We start from the raw sequence: 12,887 nt of genomic DNA, 5'->3' as shown, positions 1-12,887 counted from the left end.
GTTTGTGCTGTTCTGTAAAGGGAGTAGTACACAGTACTATTCGAGATCACCTGTTTCTTGGCAATTTCTCACATGGATTAGCCTTCATTTCTCAAAACAAGAATAGAGTTTAAATGAGTTTCAGAAGAAAGTTCTTTTTTTCTGGAAATGTTTAGCCTGTAATCAAACCCACAACTGCTGATGCTCCAGATACTCAACTAGTCTAAAGAAGGCCAGTTTTATTGTTTCTTTAATCAGCACAGTTTTCAACTGTGCTGTACAGTTTTCAAGGGTTTTCTAATGATCAATTATCCTTTTAAAATTCTAAACTTGGATTAGCAAACACAACGTGCCATTGGAACACAGGAGTTATGGTTGCTGATAATTGGCCTCTGTATGCCTTTGTACTGTAGATATTCCATTAAAAATCAATCGTTTCCAGCTACAATAGTCATTCACAACATTAACAATGTCTACACTGTATTTCTGATCAATTTGATGTTATTTTAATGGAGGAAAATGTTGCATTTTTGAACAGGAGTGTACCTATGAGTTGTAATCAACAATTCAGTTTACATATATGTAAGCACATTCTGTTAAAAAGGGTTAGGTGAGAAAAGTAATACAGTTAGTTCTGGTTTGTTCTTATCATTGATTTCAAAAGACTAACCGGGAAAGTCCCACTGGACATTTCATTTCCAGTACATTAGGCATAAAAAGCCCAAAACAACCTTTGTCAGCTTTGTACACAGCTTTTGCTTCCTCTTTCTAGGTTTTATGATTATTGGACAGAAGTACGAACCTACTACTTTTTCTCATTTTGTGATAGTTTAGAATTTTAGAACATAGATGTTTAAGGTCAGTAGAACATGACACTTAGGCGAAGATGTCTTCCAAAATCAATTGATCACATATCTTAAGGGCTTTGATCTTTCTTCCCCTCACCATTTTATGCAGGAGAGGCAACTGCTCTTCAAGACTACGCAGCCAACACCATGAACGAGTTCCTGGGCATGTTTGGCTATGACGACCAGCAGGTAAGGGACGAGCTGGCCAAAAAGATCAGCATTGGGAAGCTCAAAACCGCTACCTCATGGTCAGACACGTCCTCCCTGAGCAGTGATGAGGCCACACGGCGAGCCCGCTTTTCCAAGTACGAGGAGTATATCCGCAAGTTGAAGGCTGGCGAAACCCTGCCCTGGCCCATCCACCCGAATCCCAAACCAGAAGATCTCAACACAAAGGAGAAGAACGCCTTGCTCCAGGCCCAGGTCACTGCCTCTGGGGGTTGCCACCCCGGAGCTGAGGGACAAGTATACCCCTCCAGCTTGGACCACAAGCAGGGGCAGGTTCATGGGCAGGTGCACAACACTGGAAACAACCCCCCTGCACCCACGCCCTCTTCTCACCTCCAGAACTTGGCGTCACGCGCCTCCAAATATGACTTCTTCATCCAGAAACTGAAGATGGGTGAAAGCCTGCGGAGCCAGCAGAATGGCAATGCCTACAAAAGACCTTCCAAGTATGACCTGGAAAACGTTAAGTACCTCCACCTCTTCAAGCCAGGTGAAGGGAACCCAGACATGGGGGGCGCTATTGCTTACAAGACAGGGAAGGTTGGTCGCCCATCCAAGTACGACATCAAGAACATCCAGAAGCTGATGCCAGGGAGACCCGAGCCCTCTCTGATGCCCAACATTCTGTCCGTCACACAAGGGAACCCAGGTACACCAGGGGCCCCTACCTCGTCCTCCTCTGCTGTGGCCACATGCCCACCAGGGCTCACCATGGATCAGACGGGTCACATGGGCTTCAACACCTCTGACTACATGAAATCCAGCTTCTCCAAGACTGACTCTATCACCACTGGAACTGTGTCTTCTGTAAAGTAAGAACTTGTGTAGCTTACTTACATGAACATTTAGGTGAAAGGCATTACTCTCCTCTCACACAACATGTGCTGGTTAAAGTCTTAGGTTTAATGTTTTTTAGAAGTCATGTATTTTCTTGAAATAATTATGTAGTGGGGACAGTAAAATAGAGAATATTGTGCTCTCTCACTAAAATATGCTTACATAAACCTTCATGAATTATTAAATCAAATAGCCCATAAGTTGAATCACCCTGTTTTTTGTTTATCAAGTGTTCTGAAAAGGTTCCAGGTTTTTATGTTTTTAATGCTAAAGTGTGTATCTATGGGACACCTTGGAGATAATGGGTGTTCCACATACACTTAACTGCCACTCTGAGTCAGTTAGTCTAAAGCAAAGGTAATTGTCACCTCCACAACAGCCGTTGCGAATGTAGTGTGAAATAGCGCATTGCCGCCAATAGATCCATGACGTGATGAGTAGCGAAGGCCCATGAAGTGTTTACTTGCCAAGCACTCTCTGCGGAGACTGATTTAGCACAGTCATCGCAAAGTGACTGACTTCCTCCCTTTAGCTGGGGTGGAACAACTCTCCCTTTAATTACTATGGAGCTGTGACTAGCCTCCCGGAGAGTCACAGGGTCTAGGCTGGAAGCTACCACTGCAAGCCAGAGCACACTCTGAAGCCAGCGAATAATGAGGTTTTGAAGAGCTAGCCCTGGTTTGTGCTAGCAAACAAGTGGTTGTCACTATCCAAAGGAATAGACAGTCCAAAACTCAACCGATTGCTACAATTTCTCTTCATAACATCTGCTTTAAAATCTAAACCTAGCCTTGACAGATCCATCGTGTGTTTAAAAGCACACCCTCCTGCAGATTAGCCCGCTGGATTTCTTGAAATTGTACTAACTGGGGATTACATGCACTTACATGTTAAAACAAACTTAATTGCAACCAAAATCTCACAAGAATTACCAACAGATCAGTTGGTATCAGTTGGTATCTCTCAATATTACCATTTCAAGTGATTCAGATGCTAAACATCTGCATCTACCGGGCTTATAGAGTACAAAAATATGAATGTAGTAGGCCTAGTCGACCAAATATTTAGTTAATGGCCACGACAGAATATTTATTTTAAATAACTTTATTTGACTACATATTGATTTGATAAAATGATGGATGGTTTACCATATAAACATACCTTGTGTTTGTACACTGGTTTGACTTGTGTGCGTACATTTCTGACTGGACTCACCCTTTAATGGTCCTGCTCTCCATCATAGTCGCTAAACAATGCCTTCCGTCCCACTGAATCCTGTCTAGTCTTTCTGTTTGAACTCACTACGTACCCCTGATGAGACAACATGACAACAGCCTTTGGAGGCAAGGACCTCAGGGACTTTTAAAAAAGTCCCATTATTATATTATTCCCATTATCTAGATTTGCATGAGCACTCTCCAAAAAAGCCCCATGAAAGATTAATGTCTTTCCCCTGCCTTTAGCCTTTCATTGTTGGGAGGCCATGCATCAAAGTGTGTTTATACCTTCCTGAATCAAACCTGGGTGAAAACTGCCATTGCGTTGCAGAAAATGTATATTGATAGCCCGAAGTTGGAAATGGCTTGTAAGTAAATATTGTGTCAGTTGTTTTTATTAACAACACATCCAATCTCCCATTAATCGTGTCTCTTTTGTGTGTGATTGCATTAGGAATGGCCTACCGCCAGAGAAACCTGTCACAGAGGACATCAACCTGTACCAGAAATATATCGCCAGGTACGCAAATCCTCTCTCTCTAGTGAAGCAAATGCTGTCCCAGACATTGAAACTAACCTTTTTTATTAACTGATGGTGTATTTTACGCCATGATGAAACTAGATGTGGAGAGGTAGAGGGAAGTGCCGTGCTGCAAAGTGAGGGAACTTGTAAGATCCCGAGTTAATAGGCTGAGAGGAAGAGGAAGTGGAATTCTATTAGGAGGAAAGAGGCATGAGAAGATTTCTGTGGTGGTGAGAGGTGTTCTAACAACTTGGTGGTAGTTACTGTAGAATATCAAACAAACTTTATTTTGCAGAAACACTTTGCATGTTAATCTTGAGTAGTTTGATCTAACTGTACAACTTTGTAAGGAGTATAGACTGCTACATCGATTCATGGTTTCTGAATTGTCCTGTTTACCAATCAAAGCAAAGTTGACCGAAAGATCTGTCAGGAAGGCCACTCATACAACACAGGCAAGACCTTGCCAGGAAGTCTCACCTTTCAATTAACAACACAATATCCCATTCTCCAGTCATTTTGAACCCCACACTAGAAAGGTGATTATCACTTGTTTATTTGGTTGCTTTAAAAAGAAAGGAAAATGACTTTTTCAAAAGCCAAAATTGGCTTTGGCGTTAATGATTAATTCTACAAGCCATAACATGAAGGGCACAAATCAAAAGCCCTGGTTCTGACAGACACACACATTTTCATTGTGCGCGCACACACACTCACACACACAATCTTACACACATAGACACACAAAACCTTCCTTGGACTGATTACATTTTTCAAGAAGATTTAATTAAGGAATTTTTAATGAGGCTTCTGCTGGCACTGCCAAGAACTGTTTTGATATTTGCGCTGCATAATGCATAAAATTTGTCTAAACATCTCGGCAGTTGATGTGCGGGGAGGCTGCAGATAAGCCCAGATACAGTTTCAATTTCCGTGTTTGGGAGGGAGAGAAAAAAGAAAGGGAAAAGGAGGATGGGAGGAAAATAGACAGAAAAGGAGGATTCATAAAAAGGCCAAATGTAGACTGGGTACATCTGGGGTGTGGGGGTGGCGGGCTAGGGTTGGGGTGGAGGGGTGGTGGGCTAGGGTTGGGGTGGAGGGGTGGCGGGCTAGGGTTGGGGTGGAGGGGTGGCGGGCTAGGGTTGGGGTGGAGGGGTGGCGGGCTAGGGTTGGGGTGGAGGGGTGGTGGGCTAGGGTTGGGGTGGAGGGGTGGTGGGCTAGGGTTGGGGTGGAGGGGTGGTGGGCTAGGGTTGGGGTGGAGGGGTGGCGGGCTAGGGTTGGGGTGGAGGGGTGGTGGGCTAGGGTTGGGGTGGAGGGGTGGTGGGCTAGGGTTGGGGTGTGAGGGAAGTTCATCTCTGGAGCCACAACTAATAAGCGTACTCTTATGCTAAAAACCCTGCTTTGTAAACGTTGTCGACACCCACCTTCTTTGGTGTTTAGTCGCAGTTTTCCCTCTTTAAACGCTTTCATGCACACACTATTGCCGCTGCACTTTGATCTGCATTCTCTTTATTGTAACGGGAGATGCACCACAATCTTTGTATCGTGGCAAAATTAATATTTAATCTGCAGCTGAATAGCAGCGGCCCATTAGGCCCCCTGACGTGGCAAGTGGGAATTGTCCAGAGGCAAAGTGATACAGCTGGGCAATGAGCAGAGGGCTGGGTGTGTGTGTGTGTATGTGTGTGTGTGTGTGTGTGTGTGTGTGTGTATGTGTGTGCGTGAGTTTGTATGTGTGCAACTGCGTCTGCATACATACACAGAGCAAAGGAAGTCTAAGACAAACCTAAGAAAAACACTGATGGTTGGTTGGTGTGTGCGTATGTGAGTGAGTGTGCGTGCATGTGTGTGTGTGTGTGTGTGTAATGTACTGTACTGTTAGCTCCGTTTCTGTTTTTTTTTTTTTTCTAAAGAAGCCGTCAAACCTTCCCGAAGCCCCCACCACCACCACCACCACCACCATACCCTGAGCCCCCCACCACACCACCAACTTTTAAAAGGTAGTGGATTTGCCGTTCAATTAGCTTAATGAAGTCCACAAAGTGATCTGTAAATGCAGCCTTGGGATAATCCTAGAGGCTATAAGCAAAAAGGAACTGTGAGAGAGAACGAAAAAGGGAGACAGACAACACGTGAGTGAGCGAGAGTGAAGGGAAAAAAACGTCTACTTAGCCCAATTCTTTTGCTCTGTGTTTCAAGCAGATGGGCCGCTTGGCAGCGGCAGTGCAAATGTTTATTTGTGTGTTTTCAGTCGTAATTTGAGGTTTTTAACAGTCATCATCGCCTGGCTTATAAGCGGGCCTGTAAACGTGCAGGGAAATGGGGCCCACTGTTTTAACTGGTGAAGTCTTTACTGAGTCAGACTCTTCCAGTTCAGAGGAGGAGGGAGGGGGACCAGTAGCTTGTGGATACGCTCAAGCCTCTCAGCAGAACCTAACCTTCCTTTGATTAAAGCAAGCGTGGTTAACCTGAGAGAGAACTCCACAACATTGATTTGGCAAGGTCTAAAAGTGTGGGCAAATGAGAGAATAATATGTGGGGTTTACATTTTAATAAGTGCCTGTGTACCGGCTGCTTTTGAAATAAATGGAGCTAATTTGAGTCAAAATTGGTGTGACAGGCGAGTCAATTGTGGCGGTGTGCGGAAAACAGGCGTATTTGTGTGGTGAGATGAGTTGTTTTGGAGGTATGGTTTGAATTAGGAGGCAGCTCTCTGTAAGGTTCTTGGATTCCATTTCTGTAGGGATAGAGACCTTTAATTTTAAAGGAGGAAATTTGGTTTAGGTTGAGGTTTGGGAATAGAAACAGGTGTTTCCCATCATGAAGGTGATATGTTTTCCCTTTTCCTCACTTATCGACCAAAGAAAATGCGGTATACACCCATGAGAACTGGGTTGGGAGTTTATATCCAATACTACCATTGCGAAAAGCATGGATGATTTCATACCAAAATAACATGCTTTTCCATCCCCTTTCATGAGGATAACTTGTTCATTTGCAGTTCATATGAACGGCCACGCCTCTTACACGTGTCTGTTGATTAGTCATAAGCAAATCCCACAGTGTGAGGTCCATGTGATAGCCCTTGATGTGACGCTGTTCCCTCCTCTTTTGTTGCTTGACTTCCAGGTTCTCGGGGAGCCAGCACTGTGGTCACGTGCATTGTGCCTACCAGTACCGGGAGCATTACCACTGCATGGACCCAGAGTGCAACTACCAGGTACGCAGCTGTGCGCTTAACGCCCCAGGCGCTGGACAAATGTTTTAATGTAACGTAACGAGTAATATTGTATTGTATTCAATGGGTATTGTATTCCATGCACACCCTGAAATCTGCTGAACGTACTCCACCTGATGAATGTCCTCAATCCCAGCGACAAGTCCCTATTACCGATTTTACCAGTTTTGTAAGATTCCTACATGTAAACTGTACACGCGCCTCTATGTGGCCCCAGTCAGACACATGTCTGCCTTGTTCCCCTATCTCCCACAAATTGCAGGATTTCCCTCTCTAGCCTAGGCCTTGCAGCGTGTCACCATGACAAACCAGATAACAGCAGGCCCGGTAATGCAGTAATCTTAACCACCATGGTTCAGTGCCTGCGATTGTACTGCTCTGTTCATCCCCCAATGTCTCAACTTAGGCCAAGCGAGAACCCAGAGCCACTCCTGCTACATATCTGTGTGGTTAGGAAACGTCTCTTTAACTCACAGTCTGGTTCACACTCTCTGCTGTGTCTTCCTGACCTCCTGAAGGGGAGAACTAGGGGTTCTAGGATGTACCTAGATTACTATGTCCTCACTTCATCTCTACTCATGCTGAACAAAGGCTTGGGCAGATTAAACATTGACGTGTGTCCGCAGAACAGGTTATGACTGCTGGCACTTGTCCAATTGAGAGCAAAGCCTTTTTTTATTTCACTAAGCGGATTCTGTACACAGTTGGCCTTTGACAATTGGCCTTTTATCCTGGGTTAATTGTAAATATGGTTGAAATATGGTTCCTCAGTTGTTGTTTTTTCTGTTCTTTTTTTTTTGTTACATCTGCCGTCGCTCCGGGCCTGTGTTTAATCCCCTTTCACGTTATTAATCTTGTCCTGGTCCCAAGAGTTGTCATGTACGGAACAGGGAGGAAAAAAGTGTTAAGCAGATCAGAATACAGGTCTGTGCATTTGCCTTAGCATATGGTCTAAAAGATTTAGGCGAACGCAACCAGGTTTGTCGAAGACGTCAAACCCATGTACAACTCAAGCTGGATGTTTTTTCACCGTTCTGCTTGCTTTTTCAAATGAAAGCATCTGTGGCTCTAATCACGTAACATTTAGACTGACATCGTTTCAGAATGCCTACTTTCTCTGTTAGACATGATGGACGCCTGACTGAATATGATGGTGGGAAGAAAGGCTTTGAACTGAGTACACATCATTGTTTAGGGAAGTCCCCATGTTCTTCTTAATTTGTGTGTCAGTGGCCAGTGAAAATGGACAAGTTAAAGATAAACATCTCCTTTGGTAGTGATAACTCACGAAATGTCACATGACACACTCTTGGAAAATGATCCTGCTGCCAGCTGAATGGCATTCTCCTTTCATGGACCTGTGTGTCCAACTACCACAGAGGTGGGAATCCTAAAATACATAGAAAGTCGAGTGGCTCCCAGCTCCCAGACTAATTGAAAAGGTGCCCTATAGTCAGCAATCACAAGGCTTATTTTGGCTTCTTTTACAGATCTAATACAGTGGGGTGTTCACAGCTCAACTTCTCATCTCAAAGTCCTGATGTATTGCTTTATGTATCATTCCGAATGCGTTTTCTATGGAAAATCAATATACTTTCTCAGTTATTATTGAGGAATGCTAAGCCCGAAGTCTAGGTTACTCCACGTGTTATTATATATTACGGGGTAACAGAAAGAATAGAAACTTTGCAGGTGGAAAGTAGTACTGGTGAGCAATGGCAAGCAGCTGCCTTAGTTTTACCCAGGCCTTGGTGGAACACATGCTTGACACACCAGCAATTACCATACTTTGTAGAAGCAATTAGATGTGTTTTAGAATGATTTTATTTTCCCCCCGATCTGTCTCTCTACTGTACATAAATATTGATGTAAGTAGCTCTAGAGTCATTGATTCACGATTCTCTAGTTACAGTTCCTGTAACATCAGCTTAAGCCCAATCACAGCAGATTTGGTTTAAGTCTCTCCAGAGTCACTTTTCTATTTTCTATTCTGCTCATCGGTGTAGGAGTCTTTTTAATTTTGAGGAGGGTATCTTAGCATATTCCCCCCTTATTACAGCCAAACCCGTCGCAAAAAACATGCTGTTAATGCTTTAATTAAAAAATTGAATCATATCTCAGCAAGGGAATTGAAAGGGAAACCATTTTTGGTTGACTTGTTTGTTTGTTTGTTTGTTTGTTTTGTTGCACGTCTGAGAAACCATCTACACGGAACATAATTTTGCGAAAGCCTGGAACATCGGAACTGTGATCTTGCATGTCAAGTGATTCATCTTAATTAAAAAAACGAAGGGAATACAAAATAATAGAGACACAGGCGAATACTTTATTTACACTACAAAAGTCCCACTTCTAAAATGTCTTTGTTGCTAACTATCAGTGCCACGTACTGCTCATAGTTCTGGGCAGTACAGAGGCCATATTAATATGAATACAGTTTGACAGTGTCACCCTTAATGATGTTACATGTAGAATGTTTATGAATTGCAGCAACACTAGTTGGCATTCAAAGCAACTCTCCCTGAAAACTAAATTCTTTTTCTCCCATTACCCTCACCTTCCCACAATCCCCAGCATATTTCTCTGCAAGCCCTCATTGAACAATAATGGTTGCAGAACTTCTACTGCTGAATTTGCAGGCTGATAGCAGCTTTGATTCTGATGGGTTTCTCGGACCACTCAGATTGACCCATCAGTTTTAGAGACCAATCAGAATGGTTAGATAACTTTTGTAATCTAAAGATTGTCTTGAAGTTACTCAGTTCAAGACTCTTTACAGAGAAGAAATTAGCTCTGTGGGTGTTGCATAGCTTTTGGCCAGAGCAAACCATATAGCCAAGATTACTCTTGCGAGCACTGCATCCCGCTTGTGCTTAAGTATTTTAATGTACACTTGGTTTGGTTGTTGTCTACCTGAATAAAATCACTCTAATAACAAGAAATAGAGTATGTTGACAATATATTTCACAGCAAATTAGATGATACAATTTCCTACAAACAAGGAGTTCCTCACACAAACTGAAATTGAGTGCGCAGTAACATTTAAAAACTTTCAGAAATTCAACATTAATTACAATTTACATTTAGCTCTTTCAAAGAGAGTCTGACACTCTTCACTGCAACACACTCACACTTCTCTCCTACTCAGTCAGTTTGCTCTTGCATTTTTCTGCTGATTCCAGAACGATAAAGTGACTTGTTGCAGATTTTTGTGGCCAGTTAAATAAACACCAACTTGTTGCTGTTCGTTTTGTCCCTTGGCAGAGGTTTACCAGCAAGCAAGATGTGATCAGGCACTACAATATGCACAAGAAGAGGGACAACTCCTTGCAGCATGGCTTCATGCGCTTTAGCCCGCTGGATGACTGTAGCGTCTACTACCATGGCTGCCACCTCAACGGAAAGAGCACCCACTACCACTGCATGCAGGTAAACACAAATGTGCACCCATTGGCACACGTAACACTCATACATACACACTCATATTCACACGTTACACTCATACATACACACTCATATTCACACGTTACACTCATACATACACACTCATATTCACACGTTACACTCATACATACACACTCATATTCACACGTTACACTCATACATACAAACTCATATTCACACGTTACACTCATACATACACACTCATATTCACACATTACACTCATACATACACACTCATATTCACACGTTACACTCATACATACAAACTCATATGCACACGTTACACTCATACATACACACTCATATTCACACGTTACACTCATACATACAAACTCATATTCACATGTTACACTCATACATACACACTCATATGCACACATTACACTCATACATACAAACTCATATGCACAAGTTACACTAATACATACACACTCATATGCACACGTTACACTCATACATACACACTCATATGCACATGATGCATTCATACATATACACACACATGCACACTGGCAAGATATGATTACAAATACAGACACATACAAACGTATAGGGTTTACACACACACAGGCTCTTTGCGACACACATTAAAGACCCATGACTATTGCCACCTATGGAGATCTGAGGCTTCCTGTGAAATAGGATTTTGCAGAGTCATGCATAATTCATTGATGCAGCATTCCAGAGTCACACACCATAGTACCTGGTATACGGTACATACTGGAGTAATTTTCCCAGAACTGTCTATTATTACAGTATAAATAGTACTCTAGGTAGAGATACCTAGCTATACAGATGCAGGGTCTATCTTTTAAAGGGACAGTTCATCCAAATCTACCAGGAGCCTATAAGGAATATTATTGTTGACGTCAATGATACTGTACCATTCAGGGGAAAATGTGGATTGTTATGGGGGGTATAAAACAAACTACTACCACAGAAATAGAGAGCAGAGACACAGCCCTCATGCCAAGATCCGAGAAAACCAGCCTACTCTGGCACGACTAGACATGTACCAATGAGCTCTCTGAGTCTTGACAACTCTACATTTGAACTGCATCTATAAAAGGGAATTATGCTACTTCCACTAGTTCCATTAAGCCCAAATTGCCATGAGCAGTTTTGGTGCGTTTTACAAAAGGTGTCAAAGTAAATAAAATTAAAATGTAAAGGGGTGGAGCCATGTGGCTGCAGCAGCGACGTCAGCATTCTCCTCACTCTCCCCTACTCTCTCCTCACTCTCCCCTACTCTCTCCTCACTCTCCCCTACTCTCTCCTCACTCTCCCCTACTCTCTCCTCACTCTCCCCTACTCTCTCTTCACTCTCCCCTACTCTCTCTTCACTCTCCCCTACTCTCTCCTCACTCTCCCCTACTCTCTCCTCACTCTCCCCTACTCTCTCCTCACTCTCCCCTACTCTCTCCTCACACTCCCCTACTCTCCCCTACTCTCTCTTCACTCTCCCCTACTCTCTCCTTGCTCTCCCCTACTCTCTCCTCGCTCTCCCCTACTCTCTCCTCACTCTCCACTACTCTCTCCTCACTCTCCCCTACTCTCTCTTCACTCTCCCCTACTCTCTCCTCGCTCTCCCCTACTCTCTCCTCACTCTCCCCTACTCTCTCCTCGCTCTCCCCTACTCACTCCTCTCTCCTCGCTCTCCCCTACTCTCTCCTCGCTCCTTAATTGGCATGGATAAAAATTCAGTTAGTTGTTTATATAAAGTGAAAATTTTTCATCTTTTAGTACCAAGCGACCAGTTGAAGATTATTCTTCCCACCGGATTTGTTTAATTTTTTTCCACATCTGCTTATTTTCAAGGTGTCATTGCGCCGAGTGCTTTCTCACCGACAGGCCAGCAGCCCAGGGCTTGGATGGCCTGAGATATATTATTTTTTAAACCCACCTAACGGCGTAATTGTTATTAAGACGTTTCAGCCCTTGTTTTAACAGGCCTGAGAACCTGCAGATGTTGGCATCAGTCACCTTTGATTTAGTGGGGTAAAAACAGAGTGGCATTTTTTTCATTGTTTGACTCAATATGGAGAAGTTGCCCCTTTTGCGCCGGTTAAAAAGTGCCAGGGATGATATACAATTGCAGCTTTTAATTCAAACATTAGCTGTTTTTTCCTCTGGGCCCCGAGGGTTCCTGAGTACCAGAACATTTTAAACTAAAGAAAGTGACAATCAACCTGCCCACCCCTTATCCCCCCTCACCCCCCCTCCCCTCCTCCCCCCAAGTTGCTCCGTGAGTTACAGTGAGGTTGCGGCGACTGCACACTGTAGAGCTCTGAAAATGAATCGCATCTGCTTAAAAGAAAGCCTTAAATGGAAGGTCGCTTTTAACCACACACAGCCCTGCAAGTTATACCACAGAATCTTGCTCCAGGTATTCTTGTCAATGTCATGCTGCAATGTTTCAAACAGAGGAGGTTTGCCTCATACAACTTCACGTGTTGTTTGATAAGGTGACACAAACAAATATCTGAACATTAGAAAAAGGCCTTTGTTTCCATTTCTAGGTCACCAGAGACTACAGTCTTTCTTACCACATTGAGCAAATTCTCAACTAAGCC

The 12,887-nt window shown here is 43.4% G+C and overlaps 1 protein-coding gene across 8 annotated transcripts in view; it reads left to right on the top strand.

The window, feature by feature from the left end:
- The window catches only part of casz1 (castor zinc finger 1), a 96,914-nt gene that overhangs the window by 63,099 nt on the left and 20,928 nt on the right, over positions 1–12,887 (top strand). For 5 of the 8 annotated variants that reach the window (XM_010891778.4, XM_020051880.3, XM_020051876.3 and 2 more), the window contains exons 3-7: positions 937–1,867; positions 3,564–3,629; positions 5,546–5,632; positions 6,762–6,852; positions 10,135–10,299. In XM_010891778.4, coding sequence (XP_010890080.1) covers positions 937–1,867; positions 3,564–3,629; positions 5,546–5,632; positions 6,762–6,852; positions 10,135–10,299 — 1,340 coding nt within the window. The remainder of the gene's footprint in view (positions 1–936; positions 1,868–3,563; positions 3,630–5,545; positions 5,633–6,761; positions 6,853–10,134; positions 10,300–12,887) is intronic. The other 3 variants (XM_020051881.3, XM_020051878.3, XM_020051879.3) reach the window with 1 other exon arrangement.

The sequence above is a fragment of the Esox lucius genome, chromosome 12 (assembly GCF_011004845.1).
Source record: "Esox lucius isolate fEsoLuc1 chromosome 12, fEsoLuc1.pri, whole genome shotgun sequence".
NCBI lineage: Eukaryota > Metazoa > Chordata > Actinopteri > Esociformes > Esocidae > Esox > Esox lucius.
This window is presented reverse-complemented; position numbering and strand designations above follow the sequence as displayed.